Raw genomic sequence first — 24,149 nt, 5'->3', positions numbered from 1 at the left:
TCAATAACCAAGAAGTATTAAATCTTAAAAAGTCCATAAGGCCTTCAAGATGGTACAGGTAATTTGATGATAAAGAAGAGTCATCCTGTAGTAGGGCTTCTACTAGAGTGGTTCCTTAGTCTTCAGAAGAGTAAAGGATTTTCTGTTGGCTTGATTTGTTTTTCTTTCCTTTTCATCAATTTATTGCTAAGAGATCAGTAAGGACAGAGTAGAGACACAGTGATACACATTTACTAAAAGAAACTCAAATTAAAGACACAGGGAAAATATTTGCAATCTTTTTGCATGCCCATGTGCTAACTTTCCATTCCAAAACAGCTCACATCAGGATGTCTGGATTGTCTGGAACAGCCTTTAAAGATACCCAGAAAAGCAGTATTAGTTTTGGTACTACCCACAAGCTCTGTTCTATGAGGGTTCAACTTTCAGAGGCAATTCCTCTTTCTGAGCACTTCTCATCAGAGCCAGAAGACAGCTAACAGATCCTGTATTGCACAGCAGCACCCAAGTTGCTTCAACCCAGGCCTGTGAACTTGATACTGGTCATGTGCAGTCAGACTGCATTGCAAAATGCACAATAAATATGGGACAGGCCTGTGTTGGAAGGTTAGGCTGAACTTTATGGGCAGGCAAAAGGTAAAAAAGAGTAGGAAGGAGAGAAAAAGGGCATTAGCATGATCTGTTTAGAGGAAATGAAAGGCAAAACCAGAGGAAAGCAGTGTGGTGAAAAACCAACTCCCATGTTCATAATTTCTATTCATGATATATGTTCAATAACAGAATCTATTTTCATGGGCAAGATGAGTGCCATTCACCTGCCCATGTGCAATGACAGGGTCATTGGCAGATGCTGACCAGTCACCCCAATGAACAGAGGGTTTCATTATTTCCTAATTACTAGATAATGTGCTGAACAGCACCCCATGAAATTAACCTTTAAGATGACAGTAAAAGGAAATGAGTCATTCCAGGCAACGCTCATCATGGTGTGAGCTCTACACTTGCTAAATGAGTTCTGTCATAGTGTGGGTGAAGTGGAATCAATCCATATAACCATATAATTCATACATTTGCTGCTCATACAGGCAGCTTTGGAACTGCTAAGTAGAAATAAGCATTGACTTATGTCTAACTAAAGCAAAGTTATGTATTACATTAACTGATTATACTTTTCAGATGGGTCTGAAGTCACTGAATAGAAAGAACTGAGAGTTCCTGAGTGTGTGAAAGAGAGGATAAAATGAATCAAAATTCTAGGAAAGTACTTTCATGACTGCTGCTAATGGGGAGGTAGGAACAGTTTTAATCTTAGATAGTACTAAAGAAAGAAAAGATAAATCTTTCATCATCTTATTCACAGACCACTGTAGTATTCTTAGAAGTATCAGCCTATCTCAGTGATAGTAATACCTCTGCAATTCACACAGTAGGAGCTGACTGATTAGTTACAAAACAGGGGCTTTCTTCTGATTCAATAGCTGTAGAGAACATGAGACAAGAAAAACACTTCCCACTGTTTTGGAAGGAGTGAAGAGCCAAAGAAGGAGCTGAAAATACCTTCAAGCACGACAGTGATCCTTGTTGAATGTGATGCAGGCAGACTGGCAGATATGATAAAACAGCTTTACTGAGGATGAGCATGAGGCACACACTGCTCTATCTGGATGAATACCCTTCAGTGGTGCACATGGATGGGCTGCAATGCTGCCACAGAGGTTCTGTCTCTGAATGGAGACTAGCTAGGAGAGCACCTGACAGCTACAGCAGATAAACACTTCTCTGCTGCCTACACTTTTCATAGATATGGAAAAATTTGGTGCCACCTAATGGACAGCCCCCAGCTCCCAAATTCTGGATGTGTTTTGCAGGAATTCTTTTGCAAGGCATCTAAAAAAGGATCTCCCTATATTTGTTAATGCTTCACATGAAGAATTTCTCATTCAGCATCCTTAATCACATATCTTCAGATGAAATATATATTTTTTATAGGTGAAGACTTAATAAGCCCCATGGGTAATACAAAGGTTTCTGTATTTGCTGGCTTTAAATTTATGAACTGGGGTCATCTCACAGCTTCCTCAATTGCAGCAATATAGCAACACATAAAACTAAATTACTGCACCTAAGTGTTCTGATCTGTTTATGGGTGAAATTAAACTAGCTATTCTGTCGGTCACATAAATTATTCTACACCATCCTTAAGCAAGTTTACTGCTACAGCTGCATGGACATTGCTATCTGTTTCAGTAGAAATCCTGACTATGTCAACAAGATATTTAGCCCAAGGGGTTTATATCACTTGTACACTTGCAGAGTATATTAGCAAAAATTAGTTAGACTATGGACTATTACAATGACTGCCATAATGAGTAATACTGAAAACAATTGTTATTCCTGAAAAAGCTGTTAGGGATAACCTGTTTGCATGCCATGTTCTTCAGGAAGCAAAACAGGTTAAGAAAACATAAGAGTATATCTCTTGTATCAGATGAGCCACAAGATACGATAAATTCAACATATTTATCTGTGATGTCTGAATAGATGTTTATATATGTTTCAAGATGCAATATCTCCTCTTCCTTGTTTGAGCCTGCCCTCCCAGTAGCATCATCCCTAGCTGGAACATGAGCATTAGCATTAGATCTGCAATTTGAACATCATGCTTTGTGCTCAGCTGTCACTAAATTCAGTGGTACAAGTAAAGTCAGTTTGATGAATTTCAATTTGTAAAACTACATGCTTTGAAGAGATGCATCTCTTAATGAAACCAATTTTCCATCTGCAGTTTACATTTGCAGATTTTCCGGACAGATTATGGGTTTGGTTATTCTCATTTTCCTGTGAAGGGAGATACAGTAGAATTAGGGGTGTTCCCAAAGGCCTCCAAGCAAAGTACAAAGAAGGAAAAAGATTGGAAACTGTATTTCTGTTGCTTCCATTCACTGGAATGAACAGGGGAAAAGGGATTGGACTTTCATTATTTTCTTTAAAATATATTCTATATATATCAAGGTCAGTTTGGATGGGGCTTTGAGCAACTTGGCCTAGTGGAAGGTGTCCCTGCCCATGGCAGAGGGTTGGGAACTATGTTATCTTAATGGTCTCTTCCAACAGAAAGCATTCTGTGATATTATCATTCAATAATTCAATACAGTATTTATTTTCATCTATTAAAAAAAATCAAATAATCTGTTTTGTTACTTTAGGAGAAAGTAAATATTAGTTGTGGTGAAGATAAAGAAATGCCTTTGAAATGGGATGACTTCATAGGCAATTTAGCAATTCCTTGGATACTTTTCACCAAAGAAAAATTGCTCTAAGACTTTCATCTCTAAAGGCTACAATATCATTTGTGACTCACTCTTTATTGTATTCAGTGTGTTTGGGGGATTTGCAGTTTCAGTTGACATTTTTTTTACTTCTTGCATTTATTTTTGCCTTATTTTTACCTATTGTTGCATTACTGATTCCCAATATTTCATATATGCAATTGCTCAGCTTTGAGTGGAGGCTCCTTTTACTTAAATTTTCTGGAAAATAAAGAAAATATGTAAGTTTTGTTCTGTAAATTACAGCAGCTATTTTTTCTCCTTTTGCCTGGGAAAGAATATTTATTGGTTTTACGTGAAAAAAACAGAGATGGTTGTTTTAATCTTGTACACTGTCTGACACTAATAATTTTAATATTTGACGCCTGTGAAAAAGACTCAGACATGTTTGATAGTTTTGGTGAAATGAAAGAAGTCAAAAGATTAAGCAGTGAAGTGATCAAACTCCTTTGTCCTTGTTGACCCATAATATATATTTGAGCTTGAGTCTACAGATGAAATGCCAGTTTCACATTTATGTTTGGCAGTTTAAAAAATAATGCTCAATATCTCACTTGGGCATGTATTTGAAGGAGAATAAGCTGCTGCAGTACCCAGTAAAGTTAATGTGAGGATGCCATGCTGGGAATTTGGTAACGGTTCAGTGTTTAAAGGTGGTTTTGATATGTCATTAAAACAAGTTTGAAGAAATAGGGACAGTTTGTCTTAGGGCTGGAGTGTAATTGCTAAGTGGAGGCTATGAAAGCATCAAAGCAGACAGATTTATTGCAATTGTTGTTACAGGACAAGGTGTTGCCTGTTTGGGCAGCAGTTTCTGGTTGCTGTGCAGAAACAGGAGCAGTAGGTTGAGTACCTGCACCACACCATTGTCACAGAGCACTCAGGCTGGGGACAGACACATCTTTCCAGCACCTTTCCTACCTTTCCATCACCCAGTTCCACATCAAACCCAACTCTCATCTTTTTGACCCATCTCAAAACCATAAACCACATAGGCAGTTTTATTCCTTAGCAGTTTTTATGTTGTTGCTTCAGCAGAAAAGCTCCTGTGTGCCTTCAGGAGGTTTGAAAGTGAGCCCTGAGCTACCAGCCCTGACCTCCTTTGGGTGGTCATCAGCTGCAAGCAGGGCCTTGCAGGGCATTCCTGTGTTTGCTGTCATGCTTGGGGCAACAGGCTGGAAACTGCTTATCCTGGAGCGGCACAAATTTAATTTCTACAACTGTAGCTATCAGTCAAGGAATGTGGTATCATAAGTTTGTTTTGCTTGTCTTTCGGGTGCTTACACGGTGAACTCAGTGCATTAATTGTTATCATAAGAAACACATAAATACACAGAGACTGACTGTAAGAGATCATTTGTTTTAGTGTAGATAATGAGAAGAAATAGCAGCTGCTGCTAATCAGTATGCGTGTGAGTATTCATAGAAGCTGATTAGGTATATAGCTGCCAGATAATCACCGTCCAATCTTGCATGTACAGAAGAATAGCTTCAGTAATTGTGCATTCAAATTTCTTTTAAAGAACCTTACAGAGAATGGCAAAACTATGGGTGTAATCCTGCATCATTTATTTGCAATGCTCTTTTGTCATGCATGTATCCTACACTTATTACAATGAACCTATTTGTTAGAATAATGCTACTTCTTTGATCAAATATTGCAGATCAAATTTGTATAAAGAGATATTAATAAAAAAATTCAGCTGACAGTAACAAGTATGTTAAAGATGTGTAAACACCAACAGAATTACATTCTAAGGTATTGAGAAGAATATAAATTATTCTAAATTATTTAATTTGAAATTAAATTTAAATATTTTTATATTATTATTTTGAAGACAATTTTAGTAGCGTATCATGGACTATTCTCACTGAGATGTATGACAGTCATTGCAGGGGCTCACTTTCCTTTCTCTAATTCCTTTTGCAGTTCTGTAAGTGTGGTTTTACCCTGGTAGGCAGCTACACCCTGTGCAGCCTTTCTCTCACTCCTCTACAGTGAGGTGGGAAGAAATCACTCTATCCCATCAAAACCAGTACAGCCACTTGAACTGCACTCTTAAATATGACCATGCACGAGTTTCATACCTAGATTGATTAGATCTCTCTGATTCTACTCATAAAAGCTACTCACAAACCACATTTAACCAAATCAATTTTTTTTTTGATTCTTAGTTCCTAACTCAGATTGTGCAAGACATGGCTTGAGCTTTGAGGAAAGGCTACTTTGGGATCTCTGATCGATCTTGGCTGAGCTGAGCAGCCTCAGCACCATGAGGGAACATTTTTGCTCTGAATGCAGCACCGAAATTATGCAGGACTACCATTAACGTTGTTAATCAGATGTTCCTAAAAATGAGCTTTGTGCCCACATTTATCACTAAACTCTGAAGAACAAATAATTATTGAGAACTGAAATCCTGCAGTTTTTCAACTTCCTGTTAAAATGACAGTTCTAACAGGTAATTATTAGTGTCTCTCATTTTTCTAGCACATATGGAACCTCTGTTTCTTAGGGTTGAATAAGCCTAACATTTATCACCAAATTCCTTTATGAATGAGCTATAGGGATACAAAAGTTGGAGAGTTAATACCCAATCCTTAATACTTCACAAGTACTACCTCCTCCAACTCTATTGTTAGTAAGATTTCTGATGCACTTGGTCTTTCAGTTCCTCCTTCTCATTGATAAGGTACAGCTGTCAGTTTGCTAAACTGAGGAAAAAAAGTCCTTTTCATTCTCTAGGACAGATTTATCACTTTAAATGACAAAGGAGGGAATCAATACACATATTTTTAGGTGTCTGGAAAGTAAATATCTTACCTCACCTTGTATTATGGGCTCTTTTTGTAACCATAAGGGGAAGAAGGGATGTGATTCATCTCATTCCAAAAAGGTGTCAGCTGAGATGAGCCGTCCTAAGAGGAACCTGCTTCTCTTCATTCATTAACTACTCAAAATTCCTAGACAGCTACTGAGGCAAGACACATACCTTTTTACAGCCAAAAATTGGTACATTGACTCTAATCCCAAAAGATGGTAAAACCAAAGCAGCTGTAAGCATGTGTGCATGACAGTTGTTCCCTGCATCCTGCTTTCCATGGTCTTTTATTTATTATTCTAAATCTCTTCAGAATTAGAATAATAATAAAAAAAATATATCTTTTATCACTTGTGGTTTCACTTGTGGTCCATTGAAACCAACCAATAATCAAACAATTTTTTTCTGCATACTTTCTACAGCTATGGACACGTATGTGTCAGGAATTTGTACAAGCATACATTTAGATACTACAAGAGAAACATAAAACATGATCATTTAAATGAAGTCATTCCAATGATGGAAAAATTTAGCAAAGCTTGATTTAGAACACAAACAAGTTGATTCAGAGGTAATATCATGGAATTACTTTATCTTGTATTATAAAGAGTGTAATTTCCAAAAACCTTTTTTTAAAAGGAGAATTATATGCATTATATGAAAAATAGATACATACAGGAGATGAGAACTGCACAGCACTGGCCAAAATTTGTATTCACTTTCCTCAACTTTCAGGTTGCATGAGTCTCACAAATGAGATAATAGTGTGTAAATTCTACTTTATATTTGAATAATCACATAATGTCAGAACTGTAAAATTACTCTCAGGGTACAGAGGACAGAGTGACTGCTATTAAAACACATCAAGTAAGGATCTCACTCTATGCCATGTGACAGACTGGCATTTTAAGGTCTTCAGCTATTCTCATTAAGGCTTGACTTTTTGCTTAAACAGTGGTGTTTGCTCACTGTGAGTCACAAACATTTTCTGTTCTTGTTTCTAAATGACCTTAAGTAGCATTGGCATGCAATGCATAACCATGGCCTTTGCTCATTCCTAGCAGGCTTTCAGTATTTAAATTATCCTAATTATTCCTCTATTTTCTGAATTGGCCTCTGTAGCCCCTTAGTGGTGATACGGCTGGAAACCAGACAGGAATTCACCAAGCAAGGGTGAGACCCCCTGATCTGTGTGAGGACAGCCTCTGCAGGAAGCCCCAAGAGACTCAGAATGCTGGGGGTCCTCATTTAGGAGTAACTTTTCTTTGGCATTAGTTCTTTCCCTGTTGTCCTTTTCTAATATAGCCATTCTGTCCCAAGCACCAGGATGTGTATATGCAATTGCTATGTCCAGAGAGCAAGGGATGTCAACTGCTGAGCCTGTTTCTCACCCTCTGGGATCATAAATTGTCAACCACATGATGGTCTCAGAGATGTACCTTTTGCACACTTTCAGAAGCTGATAGTAGTCTTTTGTTTCTCTACCTCACACCCTTGTGAAACACTGGAAAATGTTGCTGGGTTACTCTTTGTCCTTTTTTTATTATCTCAGAGTCTTCACCCTGTTCTTGACCTTCCTGCCAGTCTTTTTTAAAGTTTCAGGCTGCACTTTGATTTAGACAATGCTTTGCTAAATACGGTTCTGCCTTGTCTTTTTTAAGCTACTTTTCCTTACCTGAGCAAAGTGTCCTTTGAAACTGCACTTTAATGAGTTAGGATCTTGATGGCATGCTAACCTATGTGCCACGAATCACTCTTTTCTTCCAGCAAGATTCTTCTGGGAGTTCTACATACATAAATTCCCACTCATATTTCATTCATAGAATCACAGAATATAATCACAGAATATCCTTAGCTGGAAGGGGCCCAGAAGGATCATTGAGTCCAATGCCTGCCTCTGCACAAGGAAGTCCAAAGCATCACAATGTGGCATTCACATTTTCTGGAAAAGTCCCTTCACCCAGGATTTTTCTCCTGGGAATCTGAGAAGTCTCAAAGAAAAAGGAAAACAGTAATTATCTGATTTGTTTCCCCTGTGTTTTGCTCCTTTGGAATGTGTTTGGAGATTGTTTACCAACAGGTGGTTGTTTCATTGGTTTTCTGTGAATTATTTTGATTTATTGGCCAACCACTGCCAAGCTGTGTCAGGACTCTGGAAGGAGTCACAAGTTTTCTTAATTTTTTTTTTTAGCTTTCTGTGAGTATCCTTTCTGTATTCTTCAGTATAGTTTAGTATAGCATTATTTTATATAATATAGTATCATAAAATAATAAATTAGCCTTCTGAGAACACGGAGTCAGATTCATCATGCCCTCCAATGTCGGGGCACTCCATAAATACAATATCATACTTTGTACCTGAGAGCCTTGTCCAAGTGCCCCTGGCAATCTTGGTGCTGTGACCACTTCCATGAGAGGCCTGCTCCTTTTCCAGCCTAACTCCCCTGCCAGAGCTTCCTGCCATGCCCTGGAGTCCTGTCACTAGTCCCCAGAGAGATCAGTACCTGCCCCTCCACTTCCCCTCTGAGGAAGCTGCAGACCATGGTTGGAGCTCCCCTCAGTCACCTCTTCCGTAGGCAGGACAAACCAAGTGACCTCAGACTCCCAAGCCCACTGAAAAATTTTTGAGAGAGGTCTCATGACGACAACAGCACAGTGTTTTATATATATTTTGTTCTATATGTTTGCTGTCATAATTTAAATTCTTAGGCAGAATAGAAGCTAACTAAAGACGGAGTGATTCTTTAGACATACACTGTAACTTCCACAAGAAGTGTTCATTTGCATCTCATGGCATGTGATTTTTTCCCCTCCAAAAGAAAATTTCAGACCCAAATATCACTCAATTCGCAGATGTAACTGAAAGAAGACTAACAGAACTGCATTTTTGTAAAGAAGAATAAATTATTCCTCAAAAAGAGAAACTGAAAAAAACCTCACTGAATTTGGGATTCACAAATATAGATGTATAATGCAGGCAGGGACATACTAGTTTAAATTCACATCTGGCATTAAAATCCCAGGAAAATAATGGTTGTAACTATTTACCATTCATGAAAGAGACAGCAAAGAGAAATTCCTGCAGCCTTGTTGTAAACTATCTTTAGATGAATCTTAAAGTGACTTGGAATTAACAGACTTGTTCATTCTACCGCATATTACATAATTTAAAAAAAAATCTGAATTCATAGTAAACTGCTTTTAAAAGAGGAGGGGTTTTTTTTGTTGTTTTTGTTTTCTTTTTTTGAGCATAGCCTAATAATGAAATGTTTAAGACTTTCAAGTCAATTAGAGCATTTTACAGGAAGGTGATTTCTCTATCAAAGTCATTATAATCTCCTATATGACATTACTGAAAACAAGTAAATACACTCTGCTCTACAGCTTCAGTGAGCACTGTGAAGGCAGAGGAGTGGTCTGGAGACAGAGACAAGCACTCACCTGATGTTCATGTGGCAACAGAGAGAGCTCATTCCTTGAGCCCCTCTTTAAAAAGGGACTTTGCCTGAATGGATCATTGATCTTTGACACCACCCAGCTCCCTGACCAGGGAGATGTCAGCAGCTTAGGATGGAATGTTATTGGTTGAGGTTCCTGTCTGTCACCCCAGGGGGGGGTTTCTTATTTATACTTTATATGGGCAATTAACATATAACTTCTTTATATGTTAATTGCCCAGTAGGAGTAAGCTTGTGCTATGACATAATGTGACAAACAACATGCTGCAAAAAAACCACTTGTTTGGTTTTTTTTTTTTTAACACTGAATAATTACAATGCACCACAACATTTTGTTCAGCGTGGTATAACTGATCATGTCTGCAACTCTAATGTAAACTGATCTTTGAGGCCATAGTAATGCTGAAAGCACTATAAACATATCATTTATATCATACTTATTTTCATAAACAGTAACTCCAAGCTTCATTTAACTTGCCAGAACTTAAATTAGGTCACACAAGTAGAAGCAGATCATCACTTGTTGTTCTAGCATGATTCAGACTGAAGGATGATCTATGGAATTGGGTACTAGCTGATATTTAAATCTAAATCAGTGGTGGGGTGTATAGCTGCCAAAAAGTGCCAAGTACCCCTCAAATAAAAGTATCCCTCATTTGCTCTGGCCATACTTTTCAAAATATCATTTTATAGTAGTATAGCAGCCATAAGGCATAGGAGGGTCCATTATATAATTTCTACTTGATAAACAACATATCCATTTCTAAGAATCGTGAGTGTTGCCTATATAATAATTGTAATAAGTGGAAAATATTCAGCCTGAGTGTGAATGACAAATGGGAGAAGAAGTTAAGGTGCCAACAGAAAATAATGAGTTTTGATGTGATTCATTCAGTTTGGGGAAATACATTAACACATTGACTTTCATCAATCTATTTTGAACCATCAAAAGGGTTTAGAAATAAAGAAAAATAACTGGAGAGCATAGACCATAAAGTAATTTAGTGTTGAGTATTAGACTGCAGGTTTATATTGTTTCTCCTTATTCTGAGTGCACATTTAACTTTTATAGCACTTTCTGGGATTTCAAAGTAGTGTTTCTGAATTTTAACTCTTACTTGATATAGAAAGATGCTAATATTCCCTGATTTTTATTTTACTGATTGAAGTTGCTAATCTATAGAGTCCAATTTCATTTTCCTTCATGAGCATTAGATCAGTGAAAAATGCAATTCAAAGTGACATGTTTATTATGTATAAGAATAAACAATACAGAATATGAAGAAGGAGAGAATGAACCCCAGCAATCTGTGGTGATAATTACGGTGCAACCGAAATCAGAGGCTGTATTCTAAGATTGTAATATTTAGATATTTTTAAATTTCAGTAGGACAGCAGCTCTGAGACTTTAAAATGAATGGAAAACTAATAGCTTTTATACACAAGAAGAGTTGGAAATAGTTGCAAACTCTTAGTGACACAGCAAACAACAGTTTTTCCACTTCTTGGGTGCCTTGGGTATACTAAATAAGGGAAGCTGCAGTATAATAGTGCCTTAAAAGTGACTGAGATTAACTTTATAACAATGTACATTATGTTACAAAGGGGAATGAAATTCAAGAGATGTTCCATGGTTCAGTTTAATATTTCTGTATTTGAATCAACTATGTCAAGACTTGTGTTTAGAGTAATCAAATCCTTGGATGATTTTCAGATTCCTTTCCATTTCAGCTTTAATCATGCTGCTAGCTTATGTCTGAAGGATGTCTGAAGAGGAGAGAAAATATTAGAAATCATGTAATGTGAATGAAAACTGAGAAAAATATTGTGCCTTCCAGTTGACAGAAACTCTGATAGAGAGACCTATTCTATCTGCATATTTTATAATTTGTTTTGTACTGTTTTACCAATAGGAAAGTCATATCTACAACCACATTCAGTTAAACAGTACAGATTTATCACCCGGGCGATGGAATGAAAGATATATTTATTGAGAGCGTGGGAGCTGATATTGCTAAAATTAAGTTGTTGCTCTCCCAGTAAAATAATAATGAAAGAAAGAAAAATGCAAGAAGAAATAATATATTTGATTATCAAGGCAATTACTAGTACTTCCTTGGTCAGCAGAGTTTCCATGGAGCAATGTAGGTTTTTCTCATCTTCCTTTTTTTTTTTTATTTCTTACCTACTGCACTGATGACCTGAGGCATACAAGCTTTTGGAAATTTGACTATCATGTCCTGCCTACCAATGACTAGTGACAGAATGTGATTGGTTTTAGGAAAAAAAAATTATCACAAGTCTCTTGTAACTCCTCAATACTTCTTTTCTCTTTTTGTTAATTAGACTTGCATTACTTCTAAAGGTCTTTTTTGTAACATTACCTTTTTTTTAACAAAATGTGCATAGCACTTACATGCTGAGAAAAGAGAAATCAGCTTCTCAGCTACATTTTTTCTTTTCTTAGACCCAAGGTCTATCAGTCTGATCAGTTCAGTTGTGTTTAAGTTGTTTGATTTTAAACACTCATGGATCCACAAGGCACACAATAAAAAGAAAATACCCCTGAGCTGACAACCTAAATGCATCTGTGTTAGCTGAGGCTGCTGAAATTCAATTTCCTTTCAGTTTGTTGCTTTGTTCATGTGTGTGTGGCCCTTCTGACCAGGTGAGTGACTGTAGCACAGTTCCACACACTGTTGAAACTCTCACCAGTGAAAATCAGACTTGGTTCCCAAATCCTGGCACTGCAGTTGTACTCAGCTAAGCTCTCCCTTCCAGTCTTTTAAATTAGAGTTGTTGATAGTAGCTCAAGTAACTCATAGTATTTTGTTGAAAAAGCTTTTTTTCTTTTTTTCTTAATATAAGGATGTTAGCTGCTCTCTCAAATATCTAAATCTTTCAACCTTTGTTCTTGTTCCTTGCCACTACATGGAAATGGGGGTTTTCCTTGTCTTAATCATGAGGTTCATAATGTCATACATTACATCCTATGCCATGATAGCATTATGAGGGCATACATTAAAAAGAAAAAAGACAAAAATAACTTCAGTTCCTTCCTTTCTAGAAGCCTAAAGACCAAGCTCATGCTGTTATATTTGTATGACTGAAAATCAGGGGGAAATGAATTTGTTCATAATTACTGTTGCTTTATTCCAGAGGAACTGAGTTTAAAATCAAATCTGCTTTAACAAGCAAAAGCAAGATCATGTTTTTGAATCATGGCTGGTAAATGAAAGGGGCTAAATTTTAGGAAAAGTCAAATCTATTTTGACATTAGGCAGCTGGCTTTACTGCCTTCTGAGCATTGCTTTTTAGTCGTTCTGCACAGTTTGTTTTTCTGTAAACTTCTACAAACAAAATGATAAATTCTGGCTGACAGCAGTTATGAGCAATTCTGATATTTCAACTCCTAATTCAAGGAATCCAGTGGAAAATTTTGGAATACAAATGTGTATATTTATTTCTCATATTCTTTCATTGTCAAATAATTCAGTCTGATTTATTCCATTACATTTTTTCATTATATTTTATTTTGCAGCATGCTTTTATATGAGTTTATCACCACATTTCACTTCATTATTTTTCCCATTTGTTATTAGCAACAGCACAGGACTTTGAGATTAAAATATGACCCAGGTGAAGACTTGGTTTTATCTGTGTAAGTGGTAGCAAGCTAAGTGTTTGTGGTTTTCTTTGCTGTGTGGGTGATGTGGTTTTCAGATGTTTTGTAGTGCATTGCTTTTAGTGGACTATTAATAATTCATTATCTTGTCCCATTAAGCAATTTTTTTCCCACTAGAGCCAGAGGCTTGGATTTTGACAGTTGTACATCTGTTTGGAGTTCTTATGACTAATTAATTCAAAATTTGAACCCTGTTCTCAGGACCTCGGTTGTAAGTCCCAGATACGAATTTAGGGTTTGCTTTGTGTAAACATTTCACCTTAACCAAAAATTTTCTTAACAGAATATACCTCACATGATTTATAAGGGGATTGGCTCTGCAAATACTGAGTAAAATACTGTGCAAGTACTCTGCAAAAACTTCCTTGCACAGATACATTGAACCATATTGAGTCTCCTGACTCAGTCCTGGGACACTTGGAAGACACAGCAAAACAGATCAGTATTCAGTATTTTTCAGCCTGATTAATATAGCTCTGTTTGTATCTTCCACTATGAAGTGCATTCATCTGTTTTGTCCATTTTTATGAGAAAAGGTAGGGAAGAAAAATTTAAACCTTCATACTACCAGGCTGATGTTTGAAATGTGGAGGCACATGTTTTTCATTAAAATTGTGTAGTCCAACAGCCTTCACGTTTTTCTATTTTTGTAAGTGACAAAGAAAAGGAAATATATTTGAATTATCTAATCACATTCACAAATTATTCCATTTTGAGGCTCAGCTTCTCAGCAGCAATTTGTCACTGTAGGAAACAGTTATCTTCCAAGACCATGGCTGGCCACGAAATGTCTGGTATATAGAGTGTTTTGGTTTCTTGCCATGCTGGTAGGTGTGCATGGTTTTGATATTGGAAAAAATTTTCAATATCATGCAACCCAGACTATGGAGAGTGCATGCAAACTTTGAAACAGAGAGAATTAATCTCCTTTCTTGTTTCAGCAGGTAAGTTGTAGCTGAAGAGACAATAACATTCAGCAATCTAATCTGTGTGAAGTGAAATGCTAATGTCTTGTGCCATTTGAACAACATTCACTGAATGCCACATCAAATTGCCTTGTCAAAGCAAGGCAAGAAGGATCTAACTGATGCCTTTGTCAAAATCTGAGCCCTTGACCTCTTGCTGCTTTGTCTTCTTAGGAATGCAGGTTCTGGAGTGGAATGGCATCCCCTTGACTGGGAAAACTTATGAAGAGGTTCAGAGCATTATAATTCAGCAGAGTGGGGAAGCAGAAATATGTGTAAGACTGTGAGTTTTTCCCCATCTTTCTGTTTCCATTTCTTTTTGGCTTTTCATGGCTTTTGTTTTTTTTAAAGTTTTTTAATTTTAATTTACAGTTGTTAAGGTGGAACCTTTGTTAGCACAAAACATCAATGTAATAATAAGCAAGAATTCACTGTGACTGTGGGAGACCCTTGTATTCTGTTTTTCTCTTAAAGTCAGAAGGAGAGATAAACTGAATCAGATGCTAGTAATTATGCTTTTATAAACAATTATACCTCCATTATTAGGTCACAATCTCCTCTCATGACAAACATACAGTTCACTGAATTTACTGATGTTAGAAAAAGAAGGTAATCTAGTAATAACTGGACTTCTAGTGAAATCTGTATCCTTTAGATGAAAGTCATTTAAGCATCATGAGAAATGCATACACTTGCATTAAATCCATTAAAGATTTCACCTTAAAAGAAGCTTTTCTTCTCAGCTCTTTAACAGCATTGCAAATGTATATCAGCTAAGGAGGGACCATGCTTGGGAGCTGCTTTCTGTCATGAACCACTATTCATTTACCTACTTAATACAGTAATGAGGGTATGAGGAAAGAGTTTCTTTTGTCTCAGGCTTCCACTTGCTTTCTTTAGGGACCTGAACATGCTCTCAGACTCCGAGAATCCCCAGCACCTGGAGCTGCACGAGCCAGTGAGGGCAGGTGAGAGACAAGAAGTTGCTTTGATATTGTTGCTCTGATATTGGTGGATAGCAGCTGAAAACTGCATGTGATATAAGCTAGGATGTTAGTATTGTCAGCTCTGGTGTTACATCCCAAATATTTCCATGGGTAGAAAGGCGACCATGCCTTATATAAAAAGGCAAGACCAGGGGATGCAGTGCACGTGCAACAAATTTGCAGACAACCCCAATTTGGGCAGGAGTGTTGATCTGCTGGAGGGTAGGAAGGCCCTGCAGAGGAATCTGGGCAGGCTGGACTGATAAGCCAAGGCAAATTGCATGAGATTCATCAAGGCAAAATGTCAGGTCCTGCACCTGGGTCACAACAACTCCAGGCAGCCCTACAGATTGGGGGCAGAGGGGCTGGAAAGCTTCCCAGAGGAAAAGAACCTGTGGGTGCTGGATACTGTAAAGTTTACATGTGATGTGTTGTTGTCCTTTTCCCTTCTGCTGCCCCTAAAGTTTACTTTGTCCAGCCCCTGAGTTTGCACCTGTGTCAGTACCTGGCCAGGGAGTTTCTGGTGTCCCCAGGGCCTCATCTGCCATCCTGTGTCCAAACCTTCTGCTGCCACCCCAGGCCTCTGCTCCTCTAAACTGCATTATTAACCTGGAGTCATAAATACTTCAGTCTGCTCAGTGCAATTGCAGCTGTGCCTTTCTATAGCAAAATAATGAAGAATGGGCAGTATACCACACCACTATACAAGGTGAGGTGTAACTCAGGCAAATTTAGGTTGCAGCCATCTGGTCATTAGACATTTGCAGCCAGAGATGCCAAAACAAAGCTCCCAGTAAACTGCAGCAAGTTTAGATAACACACAGGTCCTAAGGCCTATGTTCATAGAACCATAGAATTGTCAGTGTTGGAAAAGACCTCAATGAAAATACCTGTTAGCTTAATACAAGGTTTGTGGCCTGCTATAAGTGACAAAACCCCAGTATTTACTGGATAGAGGGATGCAGTAGCAAGTACTCAGTGTCTTGTGAGTTCTGTGATGGCAGTGCTTTTGGGGGGATTTCCTTCTGTTCAATCAATATCACAACTGCAGGCTTCAGTCATTGTATCAGTCATATTTAAGCTAACTTTGCATCAACATCCACAATCTTACTGGCAATGCAGGCCCTCAGTAAGCTCAGTGCAGATTAAGATTTTTTCTCTTACCATTCTGTGGGTCTGCTCTGGGTTCTGTGGTTTTGTGGCTGCTCTTTTATGAACCAGAACCTAAATTAACTGGATTAAATCCTCATTTTTCTAACCATGTAAAATTTCCTAGCTATTAATATACTTACCATCAAGCCACCCTTAGTTGAAAATTGATGTTATTGATAGTAATTGAAAGCAAAGACTAAGTATGACAGAGCTTTGAAGCAGAGCAACCCCCATTTAAAAAAAAAAAAAAACACCAAAAAGCATTGAAAGACACTGAAATCAGTTTTGGAAATGACAAAAACTAGAATGAACCAGCTTTTTAATTAATGAATAAAACTCAAAATGAGAAGGAACAGAAATAAAATTTTTCTATTCTTTCAGGCGTGCTTCCTCGTAGTCTGGCAATCTTATAATGGTTTCTAAGTTGAAACAACACTGTAGAGTTATTGCCATTACCTCTGAGGTTTGGCAGACTTTGCTTTAGAAGGGAGCAATCTCCATTTTCTCTGAGAGAAAAATGAATTCGCCAAGCAGGCAGGATAAAGCTGAAGTTTTGCTTTAAACCTCTCCTGCTTCGGAGAACCTGGGAACCAAGCTGTTCCTAGCATCCTTTTAACTCTCTTCAGTCTAGCAGATATGAAACTTACTTGACTTCATTTCTGTGTTAGATAGAAATTGCTATCTCCAAAGGGTAAATTCCTCCCACTCATTCCTGGTCATCAGGGAGGGCAATCAGACTCCTACTACAGATGCCTCACAAAGGCGTGAGTAATGTAGGAAAGATGAATCAGGGCTTTCAGCCTTCATTTGTTTACATTTTTTCTTCTGTGAATAATTTGTGGTAGTAAAGTTTTGAGGCTTTTTTTCTCTATATTTTTGTCTAAATTATCTCAGGAGCAGTTCTGTTCAATGTTCTGTCCAGGATGATTTAAAAAAAGTTAAAAGGAGATTTAAACTTTTACAAGAAAATTCAGATACTTAGTGAAAATGGACCAGTTTCAAACAATGAGTGATAGCACAGGCTATTCTTTAAAACTGTAATTTGCTCCAGTTTGACTCAAAATTATCAGCAAGGCTTGTTTTTCTTCACCTAGAAGTACCTCCTCAGAAAGCTTCTTAGGTAAAGAGAACTAGTGAGTAGCACTAGCGCACAAAGATTGGAATTGGAATGTCGATGCTGTGGGAGAGATGTCTGTTTTTCATAGGATGCCTTTTGCATGTTCAAAGCGCACAGGCAGATGACATGAAAACTTGTCAGGATTGTTTTGTTGTCCCTGTAGCATGACAAGATGGATCTGGATGTGCTGGCTGTTATCAATACAGAGCTCTCTTTCTTCAATCCAGTAGATAAAGCGAAGTCCCCAGGGGTCGATCCCAAGCAGCTGGCTGCAGAGCTCCAAAAGGTTTCTCTACAGCAGTCGCCTCTGGTTGCTGCTTCAGGAGTGGAAAAGGGATCTCATGCCCACTCTGGAACCACTTCTGCCACCTCCAGTGCTGTTCCCAGCCCTGGTCAGCCTGGCTCTCCCTCAGTGAGCAAAAAGCGGCACAGCAGCAAGGTAAGAAATTTACAAGTTGTGGAGCAAGAACATTTTGATCACAGGAAGAAACTGCCTCTTTACCTCCTTTAGTGTAGCAAGAAATCCCAGCACATCTTGGGAAACTCATTAGCTGGATAACAATGAATATCATTGTTAAGATATTGAACCTGGACATAATGAAAGATTACGTGATTTATCCAAGAGATTTGCCCCTTTCTAAAAACAAAAATAAAATAACCTTATATTATTGTTTTTAAAATTTTAAACTGCCCTTTACAGCCTTTGTTGCTCTTGCTTTTTAAGTGCATCCTACATGGTGGTGAGGTACTATTTCCACTGGAGAAGCCGATATTGCTGGGACTATAATTTTTCCTCTCTGTACTAAACTACAAGTGCCACAAGCTATGAATAATCATAGCAATATTGATGTCATAGCAATGTCTCTGAAAGCCAGGGAAAGATTGAAAACAAAATTTACCATTAAAAGGTGTTTTGTCATTAACTAATTCCTGTGAACTTGCCAAGCATAATTTCTCATTTTCTTTGCCACATCCTGTCCATTCCTCAGCTGAAGTTCTTGTGCATCTGCACACCTAAAAAGGAAAGAGTGGGAATTTAGTAGCATTTTTTTCACAGTTAAAACTGAAAACTAGATCATAAAGTCATCTGTCACATTTTTTGCATTTTGTGTCAAAAAAGTCAAGACCTGAAGTGAAACTCAGTTCTTTGAAGACTGCACTTGCTTAAGGAGTTTGCAAGACTGCTGATTGCTATCCTGAATATCCAGCTTCTGACACACTTACAGTGCTTCACGTTGCAAAGTGCTTTCTAAACTTTTTCTACTCTGCACCTTTATTCATTTTTGGGACTGTCAGGTTCCTACTGCATTATAATTTTTAGTTTTGTGCTGTTGAAACAATGTCTGTGATTTGGACAGATGAGTTAGGTACTGCACAATCCAGAACCAGCAAGGTATCTGCTCATTTCAGACAGCTCTTTGATATGCCAGCATAACTTTCATGTAAAACACAAAAATAAAAATCTTTTTCATCCAACAATTCAGTACAAACTGGGAAGATATTTATTGATCAGCTTGGTTTGTATAGTAATTCTGTCTTGCCATAACACCCATAGACTTTCTACAAACCAATTCAGGTGTGTGATGCAGAAGTTAAATCCATTTGCCAATATTTACTGGATCTAACTTCAGGGATGTGGCAGAATTGCTTGTCCTTAGGTCAATAGTTAGATTCACTACAGAATACTCTGGATATTGTATACATTTACATATGCATGGTTTTTGCCACTGAATAAGTTTCTGAAGTACCGTTCCCACTGTTCCTGGGTGAAACCTGCCATCCCAGTGAAGGCACAGCATGCAGAGAGCAGGGCTCTTAGTGCTCATGCCACCATCTACACTGAAATGTAGGTCTCACATTTGGTGGGATGAATCACACTCCTAAATTCACATTTTTATGGAGATCCATAAGCCCTTGCTGTGCAGTATATCCTGGAGAGGTGCCCCATTCTGTCTGCTTGAGGAGACTGGGTTCCCAGCATTGGCACTGTAGCAGGTCACCTAAAGTTAGATGCATAAATTTAATTTCCTGCTTCACAGAGGATTTAGGATTCTTTTATGAAAATTCAGCTCTAGGCTTATAAAGATGAAACAAAAAAATTATTAGAACTAATGCCTTTATGTAGGAGATGCAAAAGTCAGAACTAGTCAGGTAAATATCTAAAACATTCTTTGCTTTTTTGTGAAAATCATGTTGAGGGGCATTTCTTTCATAACAAGCATAGCTCTTGTTGACTTGTATAGTTTCTGTTCATTGACTTCAGGCCAAGTTTATAATGGTGTTGAGCTCTGTTAGAAGAGAAAGCTCATCCTCTCTGGAACTGCTCTTTGCCTTGGGCTGACAGCATTTCTAGGCAGGCTGTGTGCAGCCCTGCCAAAGTATCATGACAGACTAAATATCCAAACTGCCTAGATCTTGTTTTTGCAACTGTTTTTATTTTTAGCAAGTACTTTTAAGAGGATTTTTGTATAGAATAAACACTCTAGAAATGTTGTTGTGGTCTCTGCCATATTCTGCAGTGCCAATTTTCTCATATTTGTTGTTGCTAGAGAAGGTGATAGTGCATAGTGCATCAAAGCCTTGCATTAACCAGTTTCATGTCATGGTCATACAACCTCCTTGAGCAGGTGTGATGGCATTACAAAGCACCATATTTTACACAGGGTGTGTGAGTGCATGTGGGAGTATCCACAGCAGTTAGACAGAAATTGATTTGCCATCACAGGAGAGACTTAACCCTTGGAACCCTTGAGCTGGCAATATTTTGTGAAGATCTGTTTATTTTGTAGTGTAAATTCATAATCATTCTATGGTGAAGATTGCATCCAGGATATAAATGACCTATAGAAACATTTAATATGAAGAATGGATTTTTTTTTTCTTAAATCCTCAGATCCTTTAGTGCCTCTGAAAGTCAACTGTGAAATACTTTCCCTCTTTAAAATTAATCCTCACTGAGGCCATGATAAAGGAAAATACTCTTTGGCATCTCTGCCTCTCAATACAGATCCAGCTTCAAAGCTGGCCCTGCTCTGAGCTGGGGGTTAGACCAGATGGCCTTGAGAGGTTTCTTTCAGCCTAAATTATTCATGTTTCTTTAAAATATTTGAGTAATTTTTCATGATCAGTTTTAGATCTGCTGACATCAGAGAAAATAGAATATTTTATGTATTGAATCGCAATCTTGTAAATGATACAGTGATTCAACAATGATACAGAAACATAAAAGTGCACATTTATTTTTCCAGAATCCACTTTACAAACTACAGCTTAACCACCTTTGGAAGTCTCAATACAAATTCCTCATGCCCCTTCCCTTCTCTATGAACTCCTCCTACATTATCCATACTCATACATTCCATATTACACGACATTCAGAGAGAACAAACTCATTATTCTTGCTATTCCAACTCATGAAAAATGAGAGAATTTAGACTAGCTGGTAGTGATTTTGTAGCCACAGCACAGCTAGCTCCATGTTATTTTTTGCAGTGTCAGTATTGTCAGTGCTAGTACAGCCTGAGGTCAGAACTATTAAGTATAATAAAATCCATTTGTAGAGGTAAAGTATGAGAAATATAAGCCATTTATGGCCTACTTTGAAAGACTGCATGATGCCCAGGGAGCTCCCTGTCTTTGGCAAAATCAGTGAAATTCACTCTGAATAGTCTTGTCAAGGACCTAACAAGTTTTAGGAGTATATTGCTATCAATCTAAAATTTAATTTCAGATTCAGAACATTTCACAGAATACTGCTGACTTATTTTTAGCTGTTGGTCAAGTTAAACTTTTTTAAAAGCTTTGTAAGGTACTAAGAGAAGCTGACTATAAAATTTCTCATAAGAATTCTTTTCTGGATGCAAATGCTTTCACAGACAAATCAAGTTTGATTTGGTTTTGGGTTTTTTTTGGTTTTTTGGGTTTTTTTGCTTTTTTGTTTGTTTGTTTCTTTGGTAAAGCTTGTTCATAAGGCAACAAGACAGTGAATATACCCGTATAAGAGACAGATTTGGGCTAGTTTTCTCCTGTGTTTTCATTGTGATAGTGTTTAGCTGGGATATTTCTGGTTAGTTCTCAGTCTGACTGATTGAGAGAATGTTTCTTCAACACAAACCTGAAAAGGTCAGTGCATCACCTTAACTTCATGCTGTGGTGCAGGAAATGTGGGCACTTCATTGGCCTAATTTAAAGCAGTTGATTTCCTACATCTTAAAAGAGCCTTGAAGGGTTTTCTTGGAGGGTCTGGCAGCTCAAAAGAGAGAGGTGGTTTTTACTCTTCTAGGAAAGTGATAGAAATACAAATTACATGGAATAATGTCAGGCAGCTGCTCACATCTGGAGGAACAGGATGTGACAGCTTCAAGACCAGTCTCAAGAGAACAGCAGGTTTGTCCTTGTTTGCACCAAGGAAGCAGATATGGAAAGAATACAAAAATATTCAAATCCTACTACTGAAACAGAGCTTTTTTGCTTGACTGATGGCTTGCAGATTATAATTTGATCCAGAGTGGCTCAAGGCCACCAGCCTTTAACAGAACAGCATATTTTTCTGAGTTCAGGATTCTAATCCAGTGGTGATATTATTTTTCACAAACAGGAGGGGAAAAAATGGCAGAGAGAAACATTACGGATTCTATTGCTTTTTGTCAAAAACGTAGACAAGTTTAATGATAATGGAGAGAGGAAAGCAAGGACAGAAAATTTAAATTTCATGTCACAGAAAGTATGGTGAGGAATTTGAAGATGAAGTGTTGTACCTGAATTGACTCTCAGAAAACACAGAATGAAGTAAAAGACATTTTATGAGGCGGCTTGCAATTGTGTAATCCACTTAGTGTACATCACTTGGTTTTAGTACCATTTTCACTCTTTTTACCCACTTTCACTAAACTCAGTTCAAATTAGAGTAACTTTTGCCTCTCTCTGCCTTTCTCACATTGACAGAAATATATTGCTGTGTTTATGTGGTATGGTCCTTTCTTTCCCTTGGCAGCATTCATGTTAGGCAGGGTTAATGCAATGTGTTTTTTTCTCCCCATGCCTCCTTGTCTGCTGAGACTGTAAATATTTGGTGTTAGAGTTGTTTGATTCTGTACCTGCATAAAAGCTGATCAAAATGTCTGGGCTGGACTGTAAGTGCTGTTGAAATTTATAACCATTAGTTTTGACTGTAACAACTGGAGACAGTTTTTTAAAAAAATTGTGGCAATGCAGCAGTATAAGCCCCATCTGTTAAAAAAGTTAACTTTGAAAATCTATTTATTTTTAATCTGGCAGCCCACGGAAACTACAAAGTCTGCTTCCCATCCAATCACTGGAGAAATACAGGTAAATGTGTAGTTTTTTCTGTGTAAATTATTGTTGATACTGGCTGTGTTTTTCTTTGAAATAAGTTTGCAGAAAAATATCTCCATAACTTATTTCTTATTCAACTCCAATCCCTTCTTTCTTATTCAATTCCAATCCCTTTCTCTGATGTCATTAATGTAAGTCAGTGCTTGATTTTTGCACCTGTCTTTAATGTTGGATTATGAAATACAACCAGTACAATGGAAAATGCTGCTGTTCCCAAAGGGACTAAAGGCATAGTTAAATTCATTCTAATTCTTAATCTTTGGCCACTTATTGTGATTTTCCTTATAAATTCCCAGTCTGTTTACATTAAAGCAAGAATTGCTGTGGGTTTCTTATACTGCAGTGTCTTTCCATGCCATACCAAGTTTATGGTTATCTTATGTAAATTATGCAATTTTGCTTTAGCCTTTTAAAACACTCAAAAAGAGAACAGCAGAGCAACTGAAGCCCAACTCCCTATAGATATCTGGAGGGTTTTTCCCCCTTGATTAATCTCTCTTCTATATTGGTACTAAAAGTCTTTCCATAGTATTATGACATCCTTGTCATACTTGGCTTCCAGGTAGATAGGATGTGTGCAATTAACACTAAATAAACTGGGCTATTGCTCAGAATAATATCAAGGGCTCAAATTTCCTTTGCTTTTTCCTGACTGGAATATGAATGTTTCCTTTTTTTTTTTGAAGGTCCAGTATGATGATCTAGCATCTCATTCTAGTCAGGAGAGAGAGACAGAAAGTTCTCGAATGTGTTTATTTGGTGGGAACATTGAGGTCTAAAACTCAATTTATTCAAAGGGTTTAGGAGATATTGAATCACTCAAAAACTAAAAGTAGCAAATAACCCTACTGTGTTTTAATGCATTCAATAGCTTCAAATCAACTATGACAAACACCTTGGCAACCTTATCATCCACATCCTTCAGGCAAGAAACCTTGCTCCCAGAGACAACAATGGCTACTCGGACCCCTTTGTTAAAGTTTATCTTCTTCCAGGGAGAGGGTAAGTGTAGGACAAATTTTACCTTGAATTTTCTTTCAGTTTAGGTTTGCTACGTGGCATTAATAAACAGAACTAAGAGTTATTGCTATAGAGAATCCAGGTGCAACACCAGCAAAAATGGTGGATTTTTAATACAGAGTCAGCTCCTATTCCCAGGAGAATATACATATTTTGCTAATGACCTTAGGAAATTTATGATCATTCCTATAAGTATATGTTTGTGGTTCTTTTTGTGTTGCCTTTTAAAAATTACAATACATGTAAACATATTTAAAATA

The 24,149-nt window shown here is 37.5% G+C and overlaps 1 protein-coding gene across 7 annotated transcripts in view; it reads left to right on the top strand.

Moving 5' to 3' along the window:
• Positions 1-24,149, top strand: part of PCLO (piccolo presynaptic cytomatrix protein) — a 326,044-nt gene that overhangs the window by 225,350 nt on the left and 76,545 nt on the right. For 4 of the 7 annotated variants that reach the window (XM_064702964.1, XM_064702962.1, XM_064702960.1 and 1 more), the window contains exons 11-15: positions 14,434-14,542; positions 15,160-15,227; positions 17,742-17,953; positions 22,792-22,842; positions 23,741-23,871. In XM_064702964.1, coding sequence (XP_064559034.1) covers positions 14,434-14,542; positions 15,160-15,227; positions 17,742-17,953; positions 22,792-22,842; positions 23,741-23,871 — 571 coding nt within the window. Of the gene's footprint in view, positions 1-14,433; positions 14,543-15,159; positions 15,228-17,741; positions 17,954-22,791; positions 22,843-23,740; positions 23,872-24,149 lie in introns of those variants that run through there. The other 3 variants (XM_064702961.1, XM_064702965.1, XM_064702966.1) reach the window with 3 other exon arrangements.

The sequence above is a fragment of the Zonotrichia leucophrys genome, chromosome 1A, assembly GCF_028769735.1.
Source record: "Zonotrichia leucophrys gambelii isolate GWCS_2022_RI chromosome 1A, RI_Zleu_2.0, whole genome shotgun sequence".
NCBI classification, from domain to species: domain Eukaryota; kingdom Metazoa; phylum Chordata; class Aves; order Passeriformes; family Passerellidae; genus Zonotrichia; species Zonotrichia leucophrys.
The sequence above is the reverse complement of the archived record's forward strand: the minus strand, read 5'-3'. Positions and strand labels throughout refer to the sequence as shown.